The sequence below is a fragment of the Anser anser genome (genome assembly GCF_964211835.1).
Source record: "Anser anser genome assembly, chromosome: 3".
Lineage (NCBI taxonomy): Eukaryota > Metazoa > Chordata > Aves > Anseriformes > Anatidae > Anser > Anser anser.
In genome coordinates, this window is record NC_139722.1 from 104,120 (window position 1) to 131,522 (window position 27,403).

The 27,403-nt window shown below is 53.3% G+C and overlaps 3 protein-coding genes across 27 annotated transcripts in view; 2 read left to right on the forward strand and 1 right to left on the reverse strand.

Moving 5' to 3' along the window:
• The first annotated feature begins 239 nt into the window (after positions 1–239).
• On the forward strand, positions 240–14,115 carry FNDC4 (fibronectin type III domain containing 4). 7 transcript variants are annotated; one of them, XM_083829175.1, is made up of 7 exons: positions 643–816; positions 5,267–5,360; positions 5,906–6,021; positions 6,552–6,756; positions 7,610–7,699; positions 9,030–9,163; positions 12,411–14,115. In XM_083829175.1, the coding sequence occupies exons 2-7, from the start codon at positions 5,333–5,335 to the stop codon at positions 12,441–12,443; spliced, it is 606 nt and encodes a 201-aa protein (XP_083685301.1). In that variant the 5' UTR covers positions 643–816; positions 5,267–5,332; the 3' UTR covers positions 12,444–14,115. The 7 variants fall into 7 exon arrangements, with proteins under 7 accessions (XP_083685298.1, XP_083685297.1, XP_083685296.1 ...); XM_083829172.1 differs by lacking the exon at positions 5,267–5,360 and having other exon boundaries at positions 240–816; positions 5,910–6,021; positions 9,052–9,163; positions 12,414–14,115; XM_083829171.1 differs by lacking the exon at positions 5,267–5,360 and having other exon boundaries at positions 351–816; positions 5,910–6,021; positions 9,052–9,163.
• A 1,866-nt stretch (positions 14,116–15,981) lies between these two features.
• Positions 15,982–24,206, reverse strand: LOC310896658 (low density lipoprotein receptor adapter protein 1-like). 18 transcript variants are annotated; one of them, XR_014581716.1, is made up of 10 exons: positions 24,023–24,206; positions 21,542–21,684; positions 20,877–20,989; positions 19,808–19,922; positions 19,367–19,439; positions 18,829–18,941; positions 18,210–18,351; positions 17,823–17,872; positions 16,884–16,924; positions 16,625–16,723 (listed from the first exon to the last, which is right to left on the reverse strand). XR_014581716.1 is itself a non-coding variant. In XM_083829180.1 (9 exons), exons 1-9 carry the CDS (start codon positions 24,105–24,107, stop codon positions 16,718–16,720), a joined length of 777 nt encoding a protein of 258 aa, XP_083685306.1. In that variant the 5' UTR covers positions 24,108–24,205; the 3' UTR covers positions 15,982–16,717. The 18 variants fall into 18 exon arrangements, 6 of the variants coding, with proteins under 6 accessions (XP_083685306.1, XP_083685305.1, XP_083685302.1 ...); XR_014581718.1 differs by having other exon boundaries at positions 16,657–16,723; positions 16,884–16,987; XR_014581721.1 differs by having other exon boundaries at positions 16,664–16,723; positions 16,884–16,962.
• A 2-nt stretch (positions 24,207–24,208) lies between these two features.
• The window catches only part of IFT172 (intraflagellar transport 172), a 48,884-nt gene continuing 45,689 nt past the window's right edge, over positions 24,209–27,403 (forward strand). For both annotated transcript variants that reach the window (XM_083829167.1, XM_083829168.1), the window contains exons 1-4: positions 24,209–24,364; positions 24,444–24,587; positions 24,728–24,840; positions 25,458–25,497. In XM_083829167.1, the coding sequence (XP_083685293.1) occupies positions 24,326–24,364; positions 24,444–24,587; positions 24,728–24,840; positions 25,458–25,497 (336 nt within the window). In that variant the 5' untranslated portion in view covers positions 24,209–24,325. The remainder of the gene's footprint in view (positions 24,365–24,443; positions 24,588–24,727; positions 24,841–25,457; positions 25,498–27,403) is intronic.

A 27,403-nucleotide genomic window follows, 5' to 3' on the forward strand; every position in this document is an offset into this window, starting at 1 on the left:
GTGTAATACGGGCAGCCAGAGAGCACCCCTGCAAGAAAGGCATCTGTGTACCAGAGTGCCCATGCATTATGGGCATGTGTTAGAGGGTGGTGCAGACTGGGCACACATATGAATTTAGTATGTGCACGTGTGAGAGCACTAGTGCAATGCAACACACCTGCAAGACAGCCCAGGCCACACAGACATGCATGTGATCACGGAAGATGCGCCTGGTCTCTGGGGCACTGCCAGCAGTGCCAGGAGGGCAGAGTGAAGACGTTATGGAGAGGGTGCACCAGTGCCAGTTACCGGTGGGTGTCGTACTGGGGAGGGTTGGCACTGGGTATTACTGGGGGGACAGCACAGGGAGGGCTGGAAGCGGTGATTACTAGCGGTATGGCATGAGGGGCCGGCACTGGCGGTTGCTGGGGAACGACGCAGGCGGCGCCGCTGGTGGTTATGAGGGGAGGCAGCACTAGCGGGGATGGGGTACTGCACGGGGGCGCACGGCCGTTTCGGGGGCGGCGCCGGCGGTTTCGGGGTACGGCTCGGGGCGGCGCCGGCGGTCGCTGCGGTGCCGCTCGGGGGCGGGTGCGCTGGGCGGAGCTGGACCGGGGGAGGACCGGGCGGCCGTCCCGCCCCCCCGCGCTGCGGCCGGGGCTCGGCCCCGCTCCGTCCCCCGGTGCAGGGAGCCGGGCCGGTGCCAGGGCTGCTGCCCGGGCCAGGGCCGCAGTCCCGGGCGCTCCTGCGTCGGCCCCGCCGCCATGGCCCATTTCTCGGCGTACCTGAACCCCGTCCTCGTGCTCTTCAGCTGCGACCTCTGCTTGGTGCGAGCCAGTAAGTGCCGCCGGGGCGCCCGGAGGTGCGGTGGGGGCCGGGCCGGGCCGGGCCGGGCCGCGCAGAACACCGCTCGCTGCCGCGGTGCCCGCACGGTGCCGCCGGCGGCGGGCGGGGGCTGGCGCTCGCCAGTGCCGGGCGCCGTCCCGTGTGTCCGCCCTGCCCCTCTCCCGGCCCCGGCCCGGGACGCCGTGCGCCAGCCCCCTCCCGCCGGCCTCCCCCTCTCGGGACTGGCTTTCCCTGTCCTGCCCGGCACGGGGCGCGCGTGGCGGGGCGGCCCCGCATGGCCTTGGCCGCGGCCCGAGGGGCCTGGCCCGGGCAACCCGTGGCCCCCGGGACAGCCCCGCTGGGGCTGCGCCCTGCCCCGGGGTGTCGTGGTCTCTAAGACATCCGTGCCTTCAGTCGTGTTGCATCCCCGTGGGACCGGGATGAGATTGTGTGGCGGTGCTGCCCTCCCTTAACGTGACGCTAGGCTCTGCCGTACCCCAGGCGCCTGGAGTTGCCGGCTGTGGCTTTGGCTTGAGAAGCCTGCCACTTCTGGGCTGGGCTGTCGGGGAACGCAGCCCCTCCTTGTTCCCCAGTAGAGGAGAGCGTCCATGTTTCCCATCTGTGCCGCTCATCAGTGAGCTCTGGGTCCTGAGAGAATGAACGCGCAAGGGCAGGGATGCTCCAGTGCTGTACAATGGTCCACAAGCTGGTCTCTGACAGACATCCCAGTGTTTCACATTGCAGCATGCCTTCATGCCTTGCTGGCTTGCTTTCTCTAGGCTGGTGTTTGCTCAGAGACCGAGGTATGTCTGTACACAAGGTACCGCTGTCCTTTCTTCCTTTGACTCATCTGAATAACCTTTGTCAGTGGCAGCCTTCTGATATCTATTCACCTCTTGTCACATTAGTGATGCAGTAAATTGCCAGTATCAGACATGTTCTGATAACCTGCCATGGTGGAACTGGACTGCTTTATTCTGTACTTGGCCTTGTGTCCCTTGGCAGTCTCCTTGCACAATATGAACTACGTGGCCTGCTGGATTCAGGTAGAAATGCAGTCAGGGTTGTTTAAAAGGAAGCACTTATTTTTAGTTGTGCAGTCTGATGCTTACTTCCCTGCTGCACAGATAAGTTGGACAAACATCTGTGTGCCCTTGAGCAGCAGTCCCAAGGGCAGTGGCCCAGGTGCAGGTGAGTTCCTCCTCTCCGGAGTCAGAGCAAGATGGGAAAATGCCAGTGGGCCTGTGCCCCATCCCTGTGCAGAGCCACATCTGTCAATGCCACTCTTGCAGGGCATCTGTCCAACCCTTTCTCTGCCCTGCAGAGGCAAGCTGTGTGGCAGAGCTAGTCGAGTGCTCAGCTGTCCACAGGTCAGTCCTCACTGCTTCCCAACCTCAGTCTGCAGTGCTGCCAACTCCAGTGCACAGGAGCAATTCTTCCCACCTCTTCAGCAGGCCTGAAAGGAATGCACTGCTGTACTGTCAGTAGAAAAGAGTGCACCAGGCCATAAGGTAGTGATTATTCTTTCTGTGGTGGTGCCCAATTCTGAATATGACTTTAATCAAAAGTGAAGTTGAATAACTTATAAATGATGCAGAATCATTAGCAATTAATGCATTGTTCAGGGCTTAACTGTGGCATGCTTTTTCCTAAAGAACCCAGCAGAGTGTTGGAGGATCTTGGCTTTACAGAAATTTTTTTAGTAGTCGGTATCAGAATATATATATTTTTTGAGTCCTCGTACTCACAGATCTTCATGGCAGAAGCTCTGGTATGAGACTGCTCTGACCTCAGCTGTAGAGCAGACAGGAGAACATAGGCTTCATGTGGTGATCACATGCAAACTCCCTGTGGTGTAGGCTGTCTTTTGGAGGTCTTGTCCTAATGACTTTCATTGAGTTATCTTGTATATCCTTGGGGTTAATCATTGTCCTCTGTTTCCAGGGTGACTTTCTGTAGTTTCAGCTTCTGAAACTTCTTGTCCTCTCTCTTTCTGCTAGATGTGCAAATCCCACATGCTTATAATGTCTTCTCTACAGTTTGCTGAACTGTGAAATGACTAAGTGACATGGATTTTTCCGATGAAGAACTGCAGCCTGGACGCCTTCAGATCTCATTGTCATACAGGTTCAGGTCCACTTGCCTGGAGCCTGCACTCAGCGTGTTTGCAATGCATGAGGTCTGAAGCACTGACTAGTCACGTGCACTCTGGTTCTGCCATGCCTGTATGTCCTCTTGCCCTCCCCTGTCTCCCTTTTGAGCGTATGGGGACTGGTTCTGGGAATTACAGCTGGGCATTCTGGCTTTGAGTGTACTCCCTTTGCAGTGTGATACAGGGGTGGTATCCCCCCGGGACACCCTGCTGCCACCAGTAAGAGAAAGTCCCAATAAAGGGCCTGTTTAAGCTCTGTCTAGGTAGAACTTCATAGAATCATAGAATGTCCTGAGTTGGAAGGTACACAGAAGGATCGTTGAGCCCAACTCCTGGATCTACACAAGACTGAGTAATAATTAAACCATATGTCTGAGAGCTTCCAAATGCTTCTTGAACTTCAACAGGTTTGGCGCCATGGCCACTTCCCTGGGGGGTCTGTTCCAGTGCCCAACCACCCTCTCATTGAAGAACCTTTTCCTGATCTGTACCTCCCTTGACACAGCTTCATGCTGTTCTGTCAGTGATCACTAGAAAGAAGAGATCAGCACCTGTCCCTCCACTCCGCCTCGTGAGCCTTGCTGGCTGACAGGGTGCTGTCTGCAATTTAGCTGTTACTTGTACAACACTTGCACAGTGGTCATGGCTGGACCAGAAAACAGAGCCCATCTGTGATGAGCTCAGCCCTTGTGTGCACAGGATACACATGCCTCAGTCAGTGGGCTATGTATGTCTCAGGACTGCAGCTCTATTCAGCCTGTTTTGCTTTTGGCTCCTGGGAGACCAGAGTGTGCAGACAAAGACATGGCTTAGAGACTCCCTCCCACAGGGTGGAGTGGTGAACGGGATCCCCACTGACAAACCTCTAAGGAGACACGCTTTCATGGGATAAAGGATATTCAAGGGAATCTTTAAAGCCTTTCCTGTTTGTCAGCCTCCTGTTCTGATGAGAAGACACAGAATACTATGATGTCCTCATTTGCGTTGTCTCCTGTGATTATACCTCCTGGTAATGCAGCAGGCTTCTGCTAGGGAGGCAGTTGCTCCCAGTGTCTCTCTGGAAAATTGTTTTCTGGGCTCTGTGTGTGACTGTCCTGGCTGTCTTAGTTGTCCTTGACAGACCATAATCCTGCATCTTTCAGAGTGGTAATCACAATTTTCCTGGTTAGATCTGCCCAGGAGCCAGATATATTCAAATGTGAATGAATGCATTTCAGTGGTTGACCTGCAAAAAATGACCTTTCCTAGTCACTCCTACGTTTTTTGTTGGTGTTGTTATGGTGGTCTTTTTCTCCTGTTTCCAAGTCCCCCCGGGGCTCTTTTTTTTACCTGTGTAAGTCACAGCATTGAACCTGTACTACACAAGCAGCTTGTAGAAGGACACTGTCTTGTTTACAGGGAGAGAAGACACAGGAACGGCAGCTTCAGGGTCTTTCTTACACACTCATGTATTTAATTTCTAGACAGAACTTGTCTATGTGTGCAAGTTTGCCTACCTTTGTAGGATTCTTCCATGTTCTTCTTAGTGCTATGAAATCTCAAAATAGTAATGGTGCAGCCCATGGGTCAATCAGACCAGCTTTCCGAAGAACAGCAATAGTTAAGTGTTGTTATCGGCTTTACAGCTGATGGCATTGCATTGCCAGGAAAGTTAGCTCTGCCCTCTGCACTGGGCTCTCCTCCCCAGCTTAGAGCAGGGAGTAATGCCAGGCAGATGAGATGGCCAGATTGAGTTCCATAGTGTGTTTATTCCAAGCTGTCCCATTTTTCTGTCACAGTTGATATATAAATACTGTGTCTGTGCTGCTTCCTACGCAGTTCTGGATGGTGTGCCAGGCATTTGTGATGTGCACATCCACAGAGCAGTCCCAGAGCTTGGAGAAACCTCATTTCACTATCACAGTCTTGGTTCAAGAATTGCATTAATGTAAGATTTGTTTGAACTCTGAACCCTACAAAAACATGAGACTTAACTGCCAAGAAACTACTCTGTGTCTGGGCTGAGCAGCAGCATGTTGTGTCAGGCAGCCCTGCTTTTTGCTGCTGCTGAAGCTGAACGCAGTAGGCTTTCCAACAGATGAAAATCTGAGCAGCAGTGTCGTGCTCAGCCCTGAAGGTACCTCAGATCTGCAAGCAGCTGCCCTCATGAAAAGCTGATGTGAATGCCATTGTCCCCTCTGATGGCAGGGTATCTGCAGTGCTCTGCGACATTCTACAGAGGCCTTTCCTTTCATTTAATTTTGATCTGCGGGATCTGGTTAAATTGCTATAACAGTCTCTTAAACTATTCTGTAATAATTTTTTGCTCAGGACAGGCCTTCATGCATTTCCCGTCATGATGTCTGCAAGGTGGAAGGAGCCTACCAGAGTCCCTTCATGTCCTGTGCTGGGTCTGGCAGCACAGGTCAGCACTGCTAATTTCTTTTACATGGAACATGTAATACAAGCAATGGGCTGTGTCTGCCACTGCAAGAAAGCCCTTTAGAGAAGAGCCAGTCAGATGCCTCACAAGCTTGTCCTCTTTTCCCACTGTAGTGCAGTGCAGAGGGTGGGGTGACCAGTGAGCACATTTCTCACCAACAGCCAGATAGAGAGGAGACCTGGACAGTGAGCAATGACTGACAAAGCCAGTAGGTGCCATAGAGGGGTAGCTGCACAGGAGTGGCTCTGTGCTGCACCCCCTGCGTAGTGGGCAGCTGCCCACTAGCCCAGGGAGCACTGTGCGGTGTGTGTGTTGTGGGACTCAGTCTTGTTGACCTGACATGACCCTCCTCTTCTGGGGTAAGATTCAAGGGAGGAACTGCTCCCTGTAGCCCTGGTCAGCATGCTGCAATGGGCAGCTGTTGAAGAAGACCCCCATGGTGGTGTGCGGGGGTAGGTGCCTTTTCTGAGAGATCTTTTTTTGCCTCTTTCATGTGCTTTGCCTTGGTCCCTCCCTGGCTCACCCAGACAGGCCACCGTCCCCTGTCAATGTGACTGTGACACAGCTGAAGGCAAACTCTGCCACAGTCTCCTGGGATGTTCCAGAAGGAGATGTGGTCATCGGCTACGCCATCTTACAGCAGGTATCCAGGCTTTGTTCCCAGTAGTCTGGGGACTGTTCTCACTGATTTACCAGCATGCTCCTCTCAGCCCTTTTGCTGCAGTTTGGAGCTCCTCTGGCACATGCTTGAGGACACCTCCACTGTTGAGCAACCTTTGCTGGGGTTCCCTCTCTAAGCCATCTATGCTGGGGGTGGTGGGGAGGGGCACAGCAGACTGTGGGCTGCATTGTGGAGTGGCTATCCCTCCAGTGGCTTCTCTGTGATTTCTTTGGATGAGGAGAGTGCTCCAGCCACAAGATAACCCTTCCTTGCTTGCCTTGCTCAGCCTCCACAGCCCCAGGTAGTGGTGAGTTCTCCAGGGAGGCACTTGGCTCTTTGGCCATGCAGGGATGCTGTGTAGCAAGGTGCTAGCCAGTCTGGCCCATCCCAGGGGTGTATGATTGGAAGGAAGGAGCAAGGGCACTGTGCCCAGCACAGCCTTGCAGATGGGGGCCTGTGTGTGGTGCAGCTGGGAACAGCCTCCTGGGGATGACAGCTCTTCACTCTGGCAGCGGCAAGATGGACAGATGCAGCGCTTCATCCGGGAGGTGAACACCACCAACCGGGCCTGCGTGCTGTGGGACTTGGCAGAAGATGCTGATTACATCATCCAGGTGCAGAGTATTGGCCTGTATGGGGAAAGTCAGGCCAGTAAGCGTGTCCACTTCCGGACCCTGAAGGAGACTGACCGCCTCCCCTCCAACAGCTCCAACCAAGGTGAGGCAGCTCCTTCCAGTTTGCCCAAGTGCCACTGGTGGGGGCAGAACTGGAGGTCTCCACAGCACACAGGCAGGGAGTCGGCAACCAGTGAGCGAAGTTCCGACCTGGGTAGCCAGCTGCCTGGGATGCACAGGGTCATACAGGCTGCTGTTGTGTTCACCATGACCATGGTGAAAGCCCAAACAATGCTTTATAGTCCTCCTGTCCTAGATCTTGGCAACCTGTTCAGCTAAGCAAGCTAGTACATCCAAACTGCTGCCCATAGGAAGTAAATATTGAATTGTCTCTCAGATCTACCAGCCTGCAAGCTACCAAAGGACAAATACGAGAACCCCATAGTCTCCTTTCCTCTTCATACCCATGTTGTGCCTTTTGCCTTGGGATTGCCTAAATGTTGGCCATTAATCCAAGAGAGATGACGCACAGGGTGGGTCCATCAGGCCTGGACTCTCTCCAGCACTAGCCACGAGTGGGTATCAGGGCAAGCAGATGAGATACTTTCCTCAGGACTTTTGTTTTCAGCTCAGGGCCTTCCTAAGCAGCCCTGGTCCCTACACAGAGAGTAACCTTAGTGGGCTTCTCTCACATGCATTGTGTAGTCCCTATTTGAACCCACACAAGCTTTTAGACTCCCTGACCGTATTTGGCAGCAAGAATGCTTTGTCTGACACAGGAAAGCCACAGGTTGCATGTCTTCTCCCCAGTCAAGATGTCATCCCATGCCTGTTTGTCAGGGGAATGTGGGCCTCTCTCTGTTGCTCCTTCTCAGACCCTCGACTGTTGATGGTACTGAGGTAGGGTCTGGTAGGAGGGTGACTGCTGCCTGCTGCCTGGGTGCTCTTCTCCACAGGTGACATCACCATGGAAGGGCTGGACAAAAACAGGCAACTGCAGACAGGCGAAATTATCATCATCGTGGCTGTGCTTCTCATGTGGGCAGGTGAGTGCTGCAAGCAATGTTCTGGCAGGCTGTAACAGAGGCATAGTCTAGGGTGTGCAGAGAGGATGGGGATTGGAGAGAGCAGAGGAATATTGGCAATGGTTCTGGAATCCTCCTTCCTAACAAGTCCATTGAGCCTCTGTAGGAGCTTGAGCCAGTGAGGTGAAAGAAGGAACAACAGCCACTGCTGACCAATGATGGCCTGAAGCATGTGGGCTAGTTAGCCTGCCTGCTGTCCTGGAAGAGCAGGAGACGATGTGGTACCCAACCAATACAGAATTATGGTGTGGGAGCATCACAGTTGACATTAACTATTGTGTAACTTGGGCCTTAATCTATCTTGTTTGATATCGTGATAATATTGCTCCACTGGCTGGTAGTAGCTGTGGCTCAGTCTACTAAAACTGTAACATTTGTGAGCTATTTCTGTACAGCAACCAATTAAAGCCAGTGCCCCAGGAAACAGCAGGCTGCCCTGGGAGCAAGGAAGCCTTGGATAAAACAGGAGGCTCCTGACATGTCACACAGAGCTGTTGTGAATGGGAAATCATTTGTCCCCTACCCTCTTCCCAGTAAGGGAGGATTTTTAAGTGGCATCTTGCAGGAATCTCTCCTCGTCCTGGCCTTGAACACTCTTCTAGTGCACTGGAAGAAAATACAAGATGGCTGCTGCTAACTGCACACCTCATGCAGATTGTTGTATCAGAGTACCAACAGTGATAAATCAGATCCAGGTGGCTGTGATAACACCCTGTAGTTTGAATGGGTCCAACACATTTAATGATTACAATTCAAAGCATTACTCCAAAGTCCTGTGTTGATGGTCATAAGATGTGGGGCATGCAGTGCACAAGGTGCTGTAGAACCCCGACAGAGTGATCCATAGTTTGCAGGGCAAGAAAAAGCCAAGGGCTGGCTTTTGTGAGGACTGCAAGCATCAGGCCAGTAACTTCAGTGCCTTGCTGGAGGCACTCAGCACACTCAGCTGCTCACTGACCTAAGGGACTGTCCCTCTCAGAGTGCCTCAACATCTGCCTTTGGCCACAGAGCACTGAGCCATGCTTATGGCTGAACACTGAACACCTCACATACCTCATGTGTACCCTGATAGCTTCAGCTGCATCTTTGCCTTGTCTGCCCAAGGAGATTGGCCTGGCCACACTTGCTGAGTTTTCTGGAATAGCAGTCCAAGCTGGAACAGGTGGAGGTTGTGGGTGACCAGCACCCTGGGGTGCCTTGGTCCTGACTGCTCTCCAGCTGTAATGTCATGGGGAGGGGAGGCAGAGGGCAGCCAATGTGAGGGAGTCTTTCATCCCTCCTCTTTCTGCAGCGGTGATCGCCCTCTTCTGCAGACAGTATGACATCATCAAGGACAACGATTCCAACAACAACAAGGAGAAAACAAAGCCATCCTCAGAGCACAGCACGCCAGAGAGACCAACTGGAGGGCTGCTGCGGAGCAAGGTGAGTGGGGAGAGCTGGCATTTGACATCTGCTGTGTCTTAGTGCCTGGACAGGTTCTCACTCTCTCCAGAAACAGAAAGACCCCAGCTCATGCTCTCACTCTAAAAACTGAGGACTGCATTGAGTCCTGGCCTCTCTGGGACAGTCTGTATGCCCCGTGGGTGACTGCAGGAGAAACACCAGTAGAGATGGCAGGATACATCAGTTGGGATGGCTCCCGTATTGCAGGATGTTATCTGTCCTCTTGCCAGTGCCTTGCCCCATCACCATGTCACTCTGAAGCTACACCTTTTCTGCATCCTATAGAGAGGTCCAGGTCCTGCCTGTTCAAGCAAAAGGCAGCTGAACTGATCAGCTTTCTTAAAATTCCTACACTAGTCTCTCTCTGCTAGCTTTTAGCCTTCTCCAGTGCCTGCTCCAGGCCATCACCACACAGGTCATTCATGAGAAAGACTCCAGAGCTCCTTCCTCACCCTGATGGAGGTACTGTGCCAGGCTGTGGATGGGGATGGACCACTACTTTCATGTGGCTATTCCCTTAGCACCTGACCCTTCTTTGTTACTCAACAAAGACTGATTTATAACCCTGATACTTGTGTTCTAATGGGACCTTGCATTAGGTTTTTCCCATGGGTCTCATTTGCATCCTCTGTCCATGGTATGAACTCCATTCACCATGGTGCCTACCAGCCCCTCTGCTTTTGTATATCATTGGTTTCCAGGGGATGCCAGGGCAGAAACTTCCTGTTTGGACTTCAGAGGCCCAGTTTTCTCTGCTCCTTCAGGTTTACCAGCTTCCTGATTACTCTTTGCCAAAAATATCCTTCCTCTTGGATTTCTGCTCCAGACTCACCCTACTCATACAGGGCTTCAAAAGCAGGTGCACAAGCCCATTCTTGTTGTTTGCTAATTTCATCACATGTACAGGGCTGAAGCACCTCACGGTATCTTTTTGAATTCACTGTATTCTTGGGATGCTTGCAAGTGATAACACTGCAAGTTTATCCTCACAATCCTTAATTACAAAGCTGGGAACAACGTATAGGAAAGAAAAAGCAGTGACATCATTATGCTCTGCATTTGCTTCCACTCCTGGCTTCATGGTCAAGCTGCTGTAAAGTAGCAGACAATCACAGAATTGTAGCGGTTGGAAGGGACCCCAAGAGACCATCGGGTCCAACCCCCCTGCCAAAGCAGTTCCCTAGAGCAGGCTGCCCAGGCAGGCGTCCAGACGGGCCTTGAATATCTGCAGAGAAGGAGACCCCACAACCTCCCTGGGCAGCCTGTTCCAGTGCTCCGTCACCCTCACCGTGAGGAAGTTCTTTCACATGTTGGTGCGGAACTGCCTGGGCTCCATTTTGTGGCCATTGCCCCTTGTCCTGTCCCCACAAACCACTGAAAGGAGGTTGGCCAAATCCCTCTGTCTCCCACACCTCAGGTATTTATACACATTGGTGAGATCCCCTCTTGGTCTTCTCTTCTCAAGGCTGAATATACCCAGGTCTCTCAGCATTTCCTCACAGAGGAGATGTTCCAGGCCCCGTATCGTCTTTGTGGCCCTCCGCTGGACTCTTTCCAGGAGACCCCTGTCTTTTTTGTACTGGGAAGCCCAGAACTGGACACAGTACTCCAGGTGAGGCCTGACCAGGGCAGAGGGGAGGATCCTCCCAGAGGGGGAGGATCACCTCCCTTGACCTGTTGGCTACGCTCCTTTCAATGCACGCCAGGATCCCATTGGCCCTCTTGGCCACCAGGGCACACTGCTGGGTCATGGCCAACCTGCTGTCCACCAGGACCCCCAGGTCCTTCTCCGCAGAGCTCCTCTCCAGCAGGTCGTCCCCCAGCCTGTACTGATACGTGCGGTTCTTCCTTCCCAGGTGCAGGACTCTACACTTGCTCTTGTTAAACTTCATTTGGTTTCTTCCTGCCCAGCTCTCCAGCCTGTCCAGGTCTCGCTGAATGGCAGCACAGCCTTCTGGCGTGTCAGCCACTCCTCCCAGCTTTGTGTCATCGGCGTACTTGCTGAGGGCAGACACTATTCCCTCATCAAGGTCGTCGACTGTTGAACAGGACCGGACCCAGCACCGACCCCTGGAGAACGCCACTAGTCACATGTCTGCACAGTAATGTAGCTCTTGATGTCCCTGTTACAAAGTATAGTCATGGGGACATTCACTTTCTTCCCCTTACTTCGATGGGTAAGGGCTGCACTACAAATCACATACAAGTATGACTCCATCCCTTCCCAGTGGCTTCTCTGAATGCACATATCTGCTGTGCTATTCAGTAAGCACAGTCCTTTCAGTGTAAAGGAAGGTGTCTGTTCATGCTTGCAACAGTTTTTGAAAAAAATCCACCCTACTACAGGTAGCCCTTAGTTCCCTTGTCACACTCCAGAGCTGTTGCAGGGCATAACAGTGAGACAGCTTGACATAAGCTGGCCTTATCTGTTCCTCCACTCGTCATGCCATGCTTTGTGGATTCTCTGCCCATGCCAGGTGTCCTCCCACATCCTCACGCATCTTTTCTGCTCTGAGCCCTGTATCTACCTTCTCTCCAAGGGCCACAGTTGTAGCATGGGGTGGTGGTTTAACAATGGGCTGCTAAGAACCTCCACACCATATTGAATTGGATGTACTGAAATTTACATGGCAAGGTTTTGGTAGTGGGGGGTGGCTTCTTCTGAGAAGTGTCCAGAAGCTGCCCCATGTTAGGTAAGAGCCAGTTCTAGCCAGCTTGAAATGGCACTTGCTGCTGGCCAAAGGTGAGACCAGGTAAATCTAGTACACGTGACTAGGAACCAGACAGAAGTCACCAGACATCTGCAAGCCCTGGAGGCTGAAGAGTGTGAGGCTGGGTGCCTGGTTCTCCTGGGGGTACTAGGGCACAGCAGTGATCAGAAAGGCTTCCTGGGGAGGCAAGTGTGGTGTGGCTGATGGGACTTACTTGGAGTGAGGCAGCAGCTAATGCAGCTGAGCTACCTGAACCGTCTGTCAGGAGAGATTAATGCAAATAGGTGGGGCTTAAGGGTTAGTTCCATTGGTCTCCTTAGGGAAACACTGAAGGCAGGTCTCTGCTGCAGCACACCCACACCTCAGCCCACATCAGACAGCTCAGCTGGCACCCCTTTTGCAGAAGAGGTGTGCTGGTCTTGGTGCCTGCCATGGGAGGGTGGGGGTTCTGCCATGGGGTCTGCATCTCAGGTTCTTAGCAAAGCAGGGCCTTAAAGCATTTTTTTCTCCCATAGAAGTCTCCCTCTGTCAATATAATCGAGGTGTAAGTGCAGCACCAGCTCTGCGTCGGGGGTCCTGGGCATCCTGCCAGAGCCAATACAGGCCTTGGAAGAAGAGGCAGCACCAGGCACCCAGCCTGGAACTCTGCATGCGAAGATCTGCGTATCCGAACTTACGCTTTCCCGAGGGCACCTGTCCAGGGACATGCATGGAGCCGGCTCCCAGCTGTGCATGCAGCACACGGCCCTGCCCGTCCCGCATGCCAGGCCCTGCTTCCCTGCCACTGTGGAGTGCGGAGCTGAGCAAGGGGGTGGGGGCACACCATTATCCCAGGGGGGCAAGCCTGGGGGAGCAGGCGGGGCTGGTGTCCCCTCCTGCTCACAGCCCTGAGGAGAGGCAGCATCCCCGTGCTTTGGCTTGGCCAATGGCCTGGGTGCAGCCAGGTGGCACCAGACTCCTGCCCAGGAGATATCCTGCGGCAGACCTTGCTCTCAGCCGCTGTGTCAGCCTGGGGGTGGGGTGGGGGGGGTGCAGGAGCTACTCCCCTTTTGGCTCCAAGACTGAGGGGGTGCGGCAGTGCAGGTGGCCCCAGTGCTGCCAGGGAAGTCAGAGAGAGGTGGCAGCAGGGTTTGGGAAGTCATGGAGAGGTGTCGGGAGGGGCTGTCTGTGGGGCTGGGCACACTTAGTACAGCTGACAAGGGGAATCCCTGATGGAGGACAGGCTTCACTGCACCCCATCACTGCAGTGCAGGGGCTTTCCATGCCTCTCCCTGCTGCAGTGCATGAAAACTCAAATGAGAGCATGAGGAGCTAGTGCTGCCACAGTGTCTGGTTGGGCTGCAGAATGTGCAGCCAGGGCAGAGCGCCAGCTGGAGCAATCCTGTGGGGTGCAGTGAGCCTCACAACACTATGGGAACAGGCAGGGCCAGTGCACGGCTGTGGCTTTGCCATTTCCCTAGTAGGGCTCACTGTTAGCAATGCAGTGTGTGCTCCATGGATAACGTGGAGAGCCCTAGCCTGGTCTCAGCTGTTTTGGCAGGCTGTGTGCTGCAGAGCTCATCACCACTCTGGGGACAACCTTAGCTTCAACAGTGTCACATCCCGCTCCTGGCTTCTGTCCTGCAAGTGCGTGGTCACTGCTGATATTCCCTCTTCTGGAGCTAGCCCCATGGCCTGAACCAGACTGGCTGGTGCCACACAGACCTGTTGGGAAGGTTTGGCCATGAATACCCACAAATGGTAGACCTCTCATTCAACTGAAGATGGTGTGAGTTGTTAACCATCTTAGGGCTGGTTAACAGATATTATCTGGATTGTTTGTTTCCTGGTGCCTGCAAGCAGAAGTCTGTTACTGGGTATCTACATTACTTTGTGTCCGAGGCTGAGGCCTGGCCCAGCTATGCCCTCTTGCCAGAGGCAGGGGGAACAGAGTGACATGATAAGCCATGCTGCCACAGGGGTAGCCGGTGCCCTGGCTGCTGCACTTCCCTCCATGCTCTGTTCTGTGGCTGGTCACTGAGCTGGGGTGCTGGCTCTGCAGCCCTGGACTCAAGCATCACAGGATCCAGCGTCTTCCAGGAATAAACCTTCCAGCAAAGCACTTTCAGGACTCTTCATTCCAGGTGCTGCTCAGCTCCTGCTGCAGGACTAGACTGGGAAGGGACAGGGTAAGCAAATTCCTGTGGCAGGGTCTTTTCAATAAAAGCATCCTGGCTCAAAGGTTGCAGCATTGTCCCTGCAGCATTTCAGGTCTGTGCATGTTGTGTATGCGTGTGTGTGCATGTGCATACATGTACCATTACTTGCACTTATGCATGTGGCCTTTAGGAGACCTGTTCTTGCCAGCTGCATACGGGGGTTATCACATGTTTTGCAGCAGGTCCTCTAAGGTCATCTTGCACTTCTCTGGCCTTTGAGAGAGTGCCAGTGTTGCAGGCTGGCTCTTGTCATGCTTCTGGACAAGTTGCAGGTAGGTGCAGGGCAGTTACAGATTTTCTGACTGAGGATGGCACCACAGCTAATTTCTCTTCACAAACAAAATGGGCTGCAGAATGCAGGCATCCTGGAAGCAGGGCCAGGAAAAGGAAGATGATGCCAGATCCCAGCAGGCTACTGGCAGGAGAGGACTGTGCTGCTCCCCAGGCAGGTGAGGAGAGGGATACCTGAAGAGCAAAAGCACCATGGTAGTGAGGGCCAAGTGCTGCTGTGCTGGACAAGCCATACTTTTCATTAGAGAAGTACATAAAAAAAAAGTAATGTTTTTAAAGTAAAAAGTAAATCTTTTTAAAATCTCTGATGCCCTGGAAAATGTTTATGCAATTCTGGAGGCTCAGAATGGACACACACCTACTAACTTGAGTTCTTTAAACAGATAAAGTGCACAGAAAGAACCAAAGGAGCATGACTGCATCAGAGTCAAGGAGGTGGGGGAATCCCCCTCCCCCCCCAAAAAAAAAAAAAAAAAAAACAGCTACCTGACAGCAGGGTAGAGCCCACTGCCCTCCCAGGTGGCAGGAGATGGTGAAGAAAAGTCATTCACAGGGTGAGCAGAGGGTCATTGAAACAATCAGCATGTGCCGGCATTGCAGGATTGTGTAGATGCCAAGCAAAGGTTCAACACAGGGCAGGAAGCCACTTCAAGGGCTGTTAAATCCACAATACCAACAGGTCAGCCATCCCTCGGTGCTGAAAGATAAGGACTTGACAACAACCCACTCACCCTAATGACCCCAATAATGACTACAAATTGCCCCGTAGCCTCAGCTGTGGGAAGAAAGGCATGAGACTAGGACTCAAACATGCAAGACTGGAAGTGGGGGGGGGGTGGGGGGTGGGGAGTGTGCATGGACTCAATCCTCCCCAATGCACCACTACAAACCTTCCCCACAGCACCTGCTTAAAGCATATACTGGGAAAACAGCTCCGCAACCTCAGGCTGCAGGCAGTAAGTCCCTGCTCAGTCTGCCAGTGTCACCAGCCTTAGAAGGGGACATGCACTGCGATGCGACAGCAGCCCAGCAGCAAGGTCCGCAGCTGGGAAGCAGCTGCAAACCTAGTGCTTGCCAGAGAAACCAGGCATCCTGCTGGCTGCAGCCTCCCCTGCTCTATCTGGGGAAGGAAACCGTGTGTGACTTGCCCATTTCTCCAGACCACAGACAAATGTGCAGCAGGGCAAGAGCATCCCAAAACAGCAAGCACAGAGGTGGGAGAGGTTGAGACCTGCTAGCACACATGGGGCTTGTGTCCTCCCTGGCCTCAGGCAGGATCAGCTGTCAGCTCCTGTTGTGCAGATGACATTCACTGGTGCCCAAGATGCTCCAGTCCAGCACAGCCTGGACCAGATTCTTCCCAGATAGCAAGGCTAAGGCCACCCCAGGCCCTTGCAGCCCTTGGCACAGGGGAGATGGCTCCCTCAGGGCCAGCAGCTAATAAAATGGGAGACTCAGTGCAGCTGCAGGCTCCCTGACAGACAGCACAGGCCCCTGCCACCAGAAAGGAAGCCTCGCTGTAGGTAGCACAGGGGACACGGTACTTCATGTGCTTGCACAAAGCCCCCATCCAGCACTCAAACCCAAATGACATCAGTTTAAAAAAAAAACAAAACACCACACCTCAGTTTATTTCCCTACAAATGGCAGAGCTTTCCTTTAAAAACCAGCTAATTTCACTCACAGGATGGTGTAGGGCTGAACTGCAGGGAAGAGCTCTTCTGGCCAAGAGCTATAGCTCCCTGAGGATCATATGCAAATTCAGTTTGCTGAGTAAGACCCCCCCCTCACACAGACACAGCAGGCTGCTCAGCCTCAACTGGTCCCCAGTTGCCACTATGAGGAGCAGTTGGATACACAGCTCTGGGTGCACTGGCTACATTCTGCAGGCACAGGGCACCTGCGGTGGCTGTGCCTGCAATGGGAGTGGGCAGAGTGAGGAACACTAGTCCAACAGCCTTAAAGGGGAACAAGGAGCAACTGCAGTTCAAGGTGGTTCATGCAGGTGGACAGCACAACAAGGAGTGGGTGTTGCAGTCTGCGCACCACATGGCAGTTGTGTCAGTAGCCCCTGCGCCTGGGGACAGTGCAGGCAGCAGGGGCAGGCACTGGCTTGCCTGGGTGCAGGCACAGGGTGAATCCTGAGTGGCTGGTCCATTGCTGCAGAGACTTGGCTTAGCCCAGGGTAGCCTCGGGGCCATCAGTCCCAAGGCCAGCTGTGGGGGGGACTCCAACCTCTCCCAGCCCCTTCCAGCAGCCTGGGGGTTGCCCCAAGCGGGGCCAGCTCAGCGGTAGCTGCGCAGTAGGCAAGTTCGGTCTGGGCACAAGAGGTGTCAACTCTGAAAAGCAAGAAGGAGGGAGACCTGGTCCATGAGGTTTGCAGTTGGGAACCCAGCCAGGGAGGGGAAGCAGACTTACCCAGGTGAATTGTCATCCCCCTCCCTCTGCAGAGAACATGCTGGGGGATGTGGCAAAGCAACACAGAGGGAGGGAGCTTACCTGCTGGACTGTGGACTTCCCTCCCCAGCTCCTCCATGCAGCTTTGGAAGAGAACAGAACACCCATCACCGCCAAGCACCTGCTGAGAGACCCATGCTCATGACCTTCAGCAGAATAGGCATGGCATGGAACAGCAGTTACCAGGTACTCAGACTGCAGAAGGCCCTAGGCTCATTGCTACCAAACCCTTTCCCCAGGCTAGCCCATCCTGAGACTGCACAGCTGTATCTCCTTCCTATCAAGAATCCCCCCCAGACAACAGGTGGCAATATCACAGGAACACAAAGAGCTTCAGCCTGCACACGTGCTGTTTCCAAGATGATACCTGCTCAGCACAGTTCCAGCCTGACAGTACTGCCAGACCCATCAGGCACTGGTTTGACAGGTGTGTGAGAACAGCCATAACAGGAAAGGCTGATCAAACCCACCACCACAAGCACCTCTGCAAAAGACCATTGGATTAATCCTCTGCTTATGTACCATCAGCTACTCCCAAGCTCAGTCCCAGGCCCTAGTCCACAGAGTCCACATAACCAGGCCTCCATCTTGGCCCAAGCCCCAGGGAAATCAGTGGAAGGAGAGAGACAATTCTGAGTCCCACCTGAGAAGCATGTCTGGATAGGCTGGCCTCAGCAGAGTGGCAGAAATAGAACAAAAGACATGTCTGGGCACATCCTGAGGGTATGCATCTAACTCCCACTGCAAGAGCTGTACTGCCAGATCTGCCCCTCCACAGCTCAGCCCCCTGTACATTCAACATCTCAGCTGACAGAGGCAGAGAAAGCAGGAGAAAACTCCCCCCTGCTCCCATGCAGATCTCCTCCAAGCTCCCACAGTGCTCACGGCTTCAACAGCTCCCCTTGCATGGGGCACAGAGAAGGAAGTAAGACAGGGTTCATCAGTGTGCTCCCTGTGCAGTAGCAGCAGCTCACCACCTACCCAGGTAAAGTTTCCTCAAGGTTTTCATCTTCCTCCTCCTCTTCCTCCTCCTTGCAAACAAAGAAACAAACAGGTAGGTCTCTACCAGGAGCCAGGCTGGGCTGCCCAGAGCCTGTTCTGGAGCAGCAGGACTGTCCCCAGTACCTTCATAAGACACAGTCACCCACCAGGCATGACATGGATAAGATGTGCCTAGAAGCAGTAGGGGGGGAAATTGCTGCCTGCAGTGCTGGGCTGCTGAAATCTTTGGGGCTCATACACACAGCCACACAAGGGGAGAGACAGACCAAGGTTCTTCTCACATTCCCCCAGCCAGAAGAGCACCAAACACAGGGTGTGAGTTGGGAATGAACCACCAAACTGAGACAGCCGGAGCACACAGCTCACCTTTACCCAGAGACAAGAGCAGGGTTAGCACATCTCCCAGCTGGAGGGCCAGGAGCAGGCTGCAAGCAAGGATGACCACAACCACTGCCAGGCTGTGCCAATGCTGGAAGCATGAGGTAAAGGAGCAAGCATCCAGAGGCTCCTGGACAAGGCCACAATGAGAGAGACTTATAACACTGGGAATGCTTTGGCTGGCTCTGGACATGCAGTGGGTGCTCTGCAGATGAGCAGGGCTGAGCCTTATCCCAGACTGCAAGATAATGACCAGACAAAGGCTCCTCATCTCCTTGAGAGAGGTTGTGTCACTCCAAGCTATAGCACCAAGAGTACAGAGCAGGTTACAGCTCCCTATTTGACAGGGCCAGCAGAGCAGGGCTGAGGGTTGCTGCAATGCTGGACCTGACAGGGGAGTTCCTGGAGCAAAGTCCAGCTGAGGCTCCTGCCTTGTGAGCCAGACAGAGTGCCCCTTGACATGTCAGGCCTCCGTGTGCAAGGGAGGCTGTGCAGATAACAACAGGGTCCTGAAAGGCCAAGAGGAGGGAGCTGTGTAAGGGTTACTCTTTTTCTTGCCCTAATGCAAGACAGGCCTGGGCACAGGCCAGACTTGCACATACTGTACCCCGAATTGGTGTCTGAAGGGAGGGCTCCCCGGGGGGGCTGGCTCACTTGCTCTGCCGGGTTCACTGTGCTCCAAGACACATGGAGGGTGAAGGGGCTGTTCCTGCCTAGAGCCTGGGACAGGGCAAAAGCAGCAGAGTTAGTGCGTGGAACCTGAAGAAGGCCTAGCAGGGAATGCACAGGCAGGACTGTGGACAAGGGACAGATAACCCTGTTGTGCTTAGGGGAAAACGCAAAGAAAAGTGGGGGATCACCACTCAAGGCAATTCCCACAGGGCCCTAAGATGTGCTATAGCTCAGCAATGCAGAGGAGTTCAGCATGGATAGCAGGGATGCCCCCAGCCAGAGATAGGGCAGGCTCCCCACACGGGACAGTGGCAGAGAGCACAACAGCAGGGACAATGATCTCCCTGGTTGGTGCATTTCACCAGCCAGGCAGCAAGCCAGCTCTCCTCCACACAGCCCAAGACAGGGTCCCACACTAAAGACCCCAATCCCAAGGCTAGGCCGAGGGAAGTGTCTGAGAAATTCCTTCCTACCTGCATTTGCTGCTTCCCAGAGATCCAGTGCCATCTGGAAGGCCTGGGCCACAGTCAGAGTCACAGCCTGGGCCTGTGTACAAGAAAGAGAGAGAGTGTCTACTTCTGTCTCTGCCATCAAAGACAACACTGCTGCCCAAGATCTGAGAGCCTCAAGCAGTCCCTCGCTGCTCTTCCCTATGGAGCACACATGTGGAAGGCCAGAGTTCAATGCTTTGTGGGCCAGCCATTCCCAAGAGGAGATCCCAGAGGAACTGGGACTGAAGAACTTTCTATTGCTCACCACCCACCTCTGCAGAATGTGAGGAAACATGCATTCCCTGTCTCTATTTCCAGCTAAGGTGCACAGAGATAAGGGTCTCCTCCCTCTGAAGGGGAAGAAGAAAGGGCCTTGCTCCTGCCCTTACCTCAAAGAACCAAGAGCAGAAGAGAAGTGCTTACAATCTTCTTCTTGGGTGAGAGGAAGGCATGGCACTCCAGTGCCCCACTCTCCTGGCTCTGCGCAACATAAGCAAAGATTTTGTTCTGCAGCTTGTCTGTTGTGCAGTAGGAGATCCTGTGGACAGAGAGTAGCTGCTCGGAGTAACAGGGGAACACTGCACAAGTCTTCTGCTCTTCTCCCAGAACACAAACAAGCATTGCCGACAGCCTGAGACTTTCACCTGCCCTGGATATCAGGCAGCCCAGCACCCCAGCAAGGATCAAAGGCTGCCTGGCACCTAGAACTCATAAGTCCACAGGTATTCCCCTCTCGTGTTGCCCCAGTGTGCTCTTTGGTCCTCTGATGCCCAATTCAAGTTAAGGTGCAAACTCAAACACTAAGACAAAAAGAAAAACAGGTGATCACCTTCAAAAACACAACTGGAGGCCAGGCAGTGTCTGCCTTAGCACATCAGCTCCTGTGCCGAGACCCAAATTTTGCACCAAGAATTTGTCCTGACCCTGCTTCACATCTTGCCACCAGCCTTCAGCCATCCTCTCCTCACACACAGCACCCACCGACATCCAGTCCAGCTAAAGCACAGCAGGCAGCAGTTAATAATAATAAACCAATGAGCTCTCCCAGAAACTGCCTTTAGCCAACCCAAGTGAGCTGCAGGCCAAGGTACCCTCATTCCACTGCAGCCAGAAGGGCAGTCCTCTGGTCCTGTGTCAACAAAGAAAGGCAGACATGCAGTCCTGCCCTTGCTGTGGTGGCTTTCCAGCCATCAGCCCTGATCTGACATCTTGCTGAATGCAGGATGCAGAAGAGACAAGCAGGGCCTGCAGAAAAGGCCAGACAGACTGACCCAGAACACAAAGCAACCCAGGCCCCTGCCTGCATTTAGACCCAAGCAGTGCTGTGGGGTGCAGCAGGGAGAGGGAGCTGGTCTCAGGGAGCCAAAAGAAGACCTAAGGCACACAGTATTACTAACAGAAGGCCCAGCCCACCCTAGCTCCTCAGGATCCCATCAGTCTCCTGCTGGCTGCTAGGGAACACCCAGGCCGCCCTTCTACACACTATGCCCACCTGTAGATGGAGATGTTCTCAACAATCTCCTTTGTGTCTGCGTCTTGCAGCGAGATGCCCCTCGGAGACACTGTCAGAATCACCTTCTGGAACTTGCGAGCTCCCACCCGTGCCTGGCAGTGGGGAAACACCAGACACCTCTGCAAACCCAGTGAGGGCCCTCACCCCACCTTGTTGAGTCCCCCAGACTCTGTACAGAAAGCCACCCACTTGGACCCTCGCTATAAAGGCAGGATCCTGCCTTAGGGGTAAGAAAGGAAGAGACTGGAGATGAGGCACAATCCTGTGCAGAACATCCCTGGAGTCCCTTCATGCTATTGCCATGCACGTGGGATAGGACAGATCCCACCTCCCCCAGCCCTCACCCTCCTTTCCATGCAGAGAGGGGCACAGCCCTGCTCCCAGCTGTGTTCCCATTGTGGAAGCAGGTAATGGCAGCTGTCCTGCAGGAAGACAGCTTCCCCCACAGCACAGAGATGGGGGACAGACAGCCTCTTGCACACCACCCTCCCTTGGGAACAGTGCAGTCCCTAGCTGGAGTTCAGGGCTGAGACCTGATGCTTTTTTTTCTTTTTTTTTGGGGGGGGGGTGGGGGGGGGGTGGGGCTGGCCTCCACATGGGCTCTTCTCTACCCCAGCACAGCAGGGCCCAGGGCTGGCTCTCACCGTGGCAATGATCCGGCGGATGGCAGCAGCTGCCATGTCTTCTCCTTTGGGTTTCTCCACCAGTGTCATGCCCAGATACTTCAGTGTGAAGCACATCCCCTCAAGCAGCGGCTCCTGCATATCAGCCCAGCTCTCAGGAAGCTCTGTAAAGAAAAAAATGACTCAGCAGCCACATGGCTAGTCCCAGCAGAACCACTCCACTGCAGCTTCAGTGCTCTCGGCAGCAGTGCTTCTACCTGCACTCACCAGGGTGCTCTCCTGGCTCTGTGACATTCTTGGAATAAGAACAGAATGAAAGGAGAGTTCACCCCTGAAGCTTTTAGTCCCCATTCCTGGAGGTACAAGCTCTGCCAGCAAAATAGTAAACTCCTGCATATCTACATAGAGCCTCAGATACCGCAGTGTTCAATGCTATCTGCCAAAACCTATCGTTCACAGGTCTCTCTCACTACAAGCAGCATGTGCTCTGTACTGTATTCATCTCATGATCTAGGCTGCATGCACACCTCAGGAACAGCAGCATTTGCTGCCCCACTTAGTCAGATCAAAATCCCCAAGTAGTCCCAGCATAATCAAAGCCAAACCTCTGGCTATTGTCTACAGCAGCAGGCTGCCAGGAGAGGGGTAGTTTGTCCAGCACTCACAGTTGAAGCAGAGCTGGTTGGGAAACAATCACCCTATAAAGGCTCTGTGTTAAGGAAGAGCTTAGACTGGTGTTTCAAGGGTGCAAACTAGCTTCACAAAAAACATGTTTTATGGATGAAGTCCAATGCACAGAGGGAAGAGATCTCCCATGTGCATTACTGTGGAGGTCACAGAATGGAAGGGGCACTGGTCTCTGTTTCCTGTGTTCTCTCTTTTGAAACCCTATTGCTGCAGTCAGAAAATAAATAAAATACAAAATAATTTAAAAATACTCTGACAGGTCAACATCTTTCTTATGCTGGGAGCCTCAGAGATGAACGCAGCATTCCAGGTGGGGTCTCACGAGAGTGGAATATGGGGGGAGAATCGCCTCCCTCGACTTCCCTAGATTGCCTCTACACAGTCCTCAGCATGTCCAGTTTCCTTCAGAAACCAGTCTGTTTCACCAGACAGGTAGTAGAAGGAGCCCTGACCCTACAGTCAGTCCTGATAACACTATTACTGGTGGAAGACACACAAAACAAGCACTGTTTTCAAGTTCTGATCCCACAAGACAAAGCCATTGCCTTCGACAGAAAGTTCACTCTCAAAGTGAGAGTCAAAGGCAAAAGCTGTATTTATCAGGCTAGTACCATACACAAAGGAATGCTTCTCTCATACCAAGTACTTCCTGGTGATGCTTTCAAAGAGAGCTGAAGCAGAAATCAGTACATATTTACCTCCTCAAATTCTAAACAGCACAAGGATGGTAAGAGAGGAGGTAAGAAGGACGAAGATGCAGGGAGCCACAGACTCCATCTTGTTCTCAGGGATTCATCCCACAGAGGAGGGAGGGAACAGGACCAGAGAAGTTATGTGCACCATTAGAAAGACTGGATTTGAATGCTTCCCTGGGAATTGCCTAGGTATCCACTGTTCACGCTAAAATAATACTTTTCAGGTTATTCTTCATCTCTTCCCTGGGATTAGCTCCCAGAAGATTACTGACATGCTTGAAAAAGCTCTGACTCATAATTGGAATAACCTGAGCCCACAGGGAAATCAAGAGACCTTATTTTTGCAGCACTCCTAAAACTGCCAGGGAACCCACCTCGATACCATGCAAGTGTCAGGGACCTCTCTCTCCCCTGGGTAAAAAACACCCCGTCTCACTCCAAGCTTTGAGAACAGCTCAAACACGCTAGAGGCTGCCAGAGCGAGCACTGCTGACCCAGTAAAGCGGCTGGGTAGCTGCGAAGGAGGAAGCCCATGCACTGCCCTCCTGCTGGGCCTGTGGGGTCAGCCTACCCAGGACCAGCGGGCAGTCACCCCACGGCGAGCTACCTGCAGACCTGTCGCACTCACTGTGCATTTCCACACCTGCACAGGACCGGATGCAGCGGTTCAGGAAGACCAAATCTCACGGAGGCAGGAAACGGTGCCCGCAGATGGGGCACACCATGCCCCGGCAGCACCGATGCCACCGTCTAGGACAGCCACCCGAGGCCTTTCAACGCGCCGGCACGCACGATCTCAATGGCAACGCGGGGCAGGAGCCGGCCCGACGGGGACAGCGCTGCCAGGGCCGCGCGAACGGCCCACGGCGCCGCTGGCCCGCCCCGCCCGGCCTGCAGCCCCGCAGCCCCCGCGAACCCCCCGCAACCACGGCCTGGCCCCCGGCTCCCCGGCCTCCGCCCCGCCCGGCGGGCGGCCGCGTCCCGGGCCCGGCCGGACGGAGAAGAGCGCTCCCCGCCCCCCGCCCGTGCACCGGCACCGCGGAGGGCCCGGAGCCACGCGCCGCAGCCGAGCCCGACGCCCGGGCCCCGCCCGCTCCCGGCACCCGTGGCCCGCACTCACTGCGCCGCCGGCAGAGCCCCAGGCCGTGCCGGGCGAGGCGCGGACTCCGGAGTACGGCGCGCCCCGCCGCCCGCAGCGCCTCCATGGCGGAGCCGAGGCCGAGCCCTGCCGGTACCGAGACGGCGGGGGCCGGGCGGGGCGGGCCGGTGGGGGGGGCGCCGTCCGCTGCCGGGCTCGGCGCGTTGACGTCAGCAGCGGCGGAGGCCCTGGGGTTGCCGGGGCAACGGGGGCGGGTTGAGAGGGGGGCCCGGCGGCGGCGGCGCGGTCCAGTCCCGGTCCCGTCCCGATCCCGCTCTCGGCGCGATGCAGCTGCGGCACGTGCGGACGCTACTAGCCCCGCAGGTCGGGCCGGGCCGGGGGGGACCGGGGGGACCGGGGGGGTCGGGGTGCGGCGGCGCCTGAGGCTGTGTGTGTCCCGCAGGACGGCACTGCGCGGGTGACCTGCATGGCCTGGTCGGCCAACAGCGGCCGCTTCGCCGTGTGCACCGCAGACCGCGTGGTGCTGCTGTACGACGAGCACGGCGAGCGCCGCGACAAGTTCTCCACCAAGCCCGCCGACGCCAAGGTGAGGGCCCCGGGCCCGGGCTGCTGCCAGCAGGGCCTGCCGCGGCTGGGGTGCGGTCGTGGGCTGGGGGCTGGTCGGTGCACGTGCGGCCGGGCCGTGCCAGCCTTCCCCCGTGGCTCAAGCTGCCTTCGCGTCCACAGTATGGGAGGAAGAGCTACGTGGTCAAAGGCATGGCGTTCTCCCCGGACTCCACCAAAATCGCCATCGGCCAAACGGACAACATTGTCTATGTCTACAGGATCGGAGAAGAGTGGTGAGTCTGGTGGTGGAGTGACCAGTGCCGCACCCGTGAGAAGGGAGCGGTGCTCTCCCTCCTTTCCGTGTAGTACACTTTCTGGATGCTGGTGTGGGTGTGCATCCAGGCCTGGTCCTCAGTGTAGTATGTGCTGTGGTGCACATTGTCTAACCTGCAATTAATCGCTCAGATAGCAACAGATCGTGTGTCCTTGAACAGTCTTTGTGGAACTCGGTGGGAGCATGTGCCAACTTCTGTGGGGCTATGGCTGCAAAATGAAGGCGCTGTTTCACAGATGTGGAACTGAGGCACATGGCTGCATCACTTCAGCGTCGTTTGCTTGTATGTGTTGTTCCTAAGCTGCTCAGAAAGGCATGTCACCAAAATTTTGGAAGCTCAGATAATTCCCATATTTTCCAATAGCCTTAGTCTTGCAAAATGTAGAACCTTTTTTTTTTTCTTTAATTTTCTGCCTAAAGTTGGCTTGTGGTGGACCACCGGCATATAAAACTTAACTCACCTGTGTTTGACAATATTAAAATGAACTGAATACAAACAGTAGGGTATCCAGAATGGGCAGTTTTACCAAGTTCATCAAGTCATTTTTGTCTGCTGTTGTTGGCCTTTTTCTGCAGGGGCGACAAGAAGGTGATATGCAACAAGTTCATCCAAATGGTGAGACTTAGACTCCTGTTTAACTCCATTTTCTGAAGTAGCTGTAGGATAAAAATAATTATATGTCACTGCGCATACTCAGAGGCATGCTCATAGGAGGGCCATCCACCATCTCTCAACACTCAGTGCTGGCTGCAGAATGGGGACAAATATAATTCTATTGCTCTGACAATAAGGGAAGAAAGCTGTTGGTCAGCCTTTGTTTCTCTGTGGTTGACCTGCTGCACTGAGTGATCATGAGACTGGAAAAGAGTGTCAAGAATGAGGAAAAGAGAACAAGAAGGGCTTGGTATCCACTTGCCCCTTTCTTGAACATTACGGTTATACCAGATATGGATATCAAGGACTCTCCAGATGTGGAGAGTCCTTTCATTGTTTATTGCTTGCTGCTTGAGTATGCTGGCAATGACTAGCGCTGCTTCCTGTCCCTCTGGCTCTCCCTTGCTGCAGCACCTGGCTAGCAGCCTGATGGGAGGCTGCTTGCCTCTTGCAAGGCTTAGATGTTGCACGCAGCATGTGTACAGTTTTTGTATTTTAATTTAGTTGTTTATTTCTATTTTCTCTCACTCTCTCATTTATCCTATGCCTTTTTTACCATTTCTGTCGTAATGAATGTTTTATTTTTCTAATGCTATCTGTGTGGTTTCTTATCATTCTTTCCTTGATGGGGTAGATTTTCCACTGTAGATTCTCCACTGTAGCTGAATATTTATATTTACAATTTTTTGGTACATTCAGTCAATATGGGAGATCATCTATTTAGCCCTTTCCCTCACCTGCAATTTGCAAAACCTGCTGGGCACTCTTGTGCATCTTGTGAAAACAGTGACACTGTTCTGCTCTGCTGACAAGCAAGGCATCCTGCTAGAGGGTCAGGATGAGTATCTGCAAGTTTGACTTCCTTACACTAGTTGCTGAGCTTGTTACCACTTTGTAAGGCTTGTTTCTAAGTTTCAGCTAGGCTGCTTGTGACTGTGTTAGACTGAAAATAATGGTTTGGCAGATAATGAGGGAAATAAGTGGATGTCTGGGGAACAGGAAGAGTAAAAGGTGCATCTTGGTGATTGGTTGGACATGTAAGTTATGAGCAGCTTAGGCATCCAGGGACATTTTGGTATCTGATAGTTGTTGTGTTTGGTGACATAAATGGTAAGAGTGGGGGAGAGTAGGTGAGATGAATAAATGAGAGTGTATATATATCTAAAGCAGGCTCAGATTCTTAAAATGGAACAGATACGCCTATGAAGCTGGTGCTAGTGGCACAATGCCAAACATTGACTGAAATTTTTCAATTTAAATGTAAAGTGGCTTCATTAACTCTTTTGGCTCTCTCTTACAGTTAGGTTTCATGCTGACCCCCACACCTCCGATTTTAAAAATTCCTTTGATATGAATTTAATGAATCTGTTTCTGCCTGACCTATTTGGTAGCATTGGATAACCATCTTGCTTGTAAACAAAAATATATAAATAACCACTACTTGTGATTCAGCAAATGAAGACCCAAAGTACAGATACTCTCATATCTGCTATGAAATTAGCAGAATAAAATTATTTTTTCTGATTTATATTTGTTGTTGCAACAAAGTATTTTAAAATAGCTGTGATTTTATACATTCGAACATAACATCTGGAAAACCACACATAATCGAAGAGCGGTCCCCTCAGAAGAGCACCTATACTGAACAACAGCAGGTATAAATTTGATGCCCTGTTTAAGCTCTTCTCAGCCTCTTACTGTACCTTAGCTCACTGTTATCTAGTTCAAGTTTCAGTATGGAGGGCCTTAATCCCACTTTAAGGTCCATCACAATGCTCCCATCTCTTCTCTTTCTTGGACTGAGTGGTCTTGTTCCTGAGCTGTCTTACGTAGCAAGCAAGGGGGCAAGAAATTTTCTAAGTGTAGT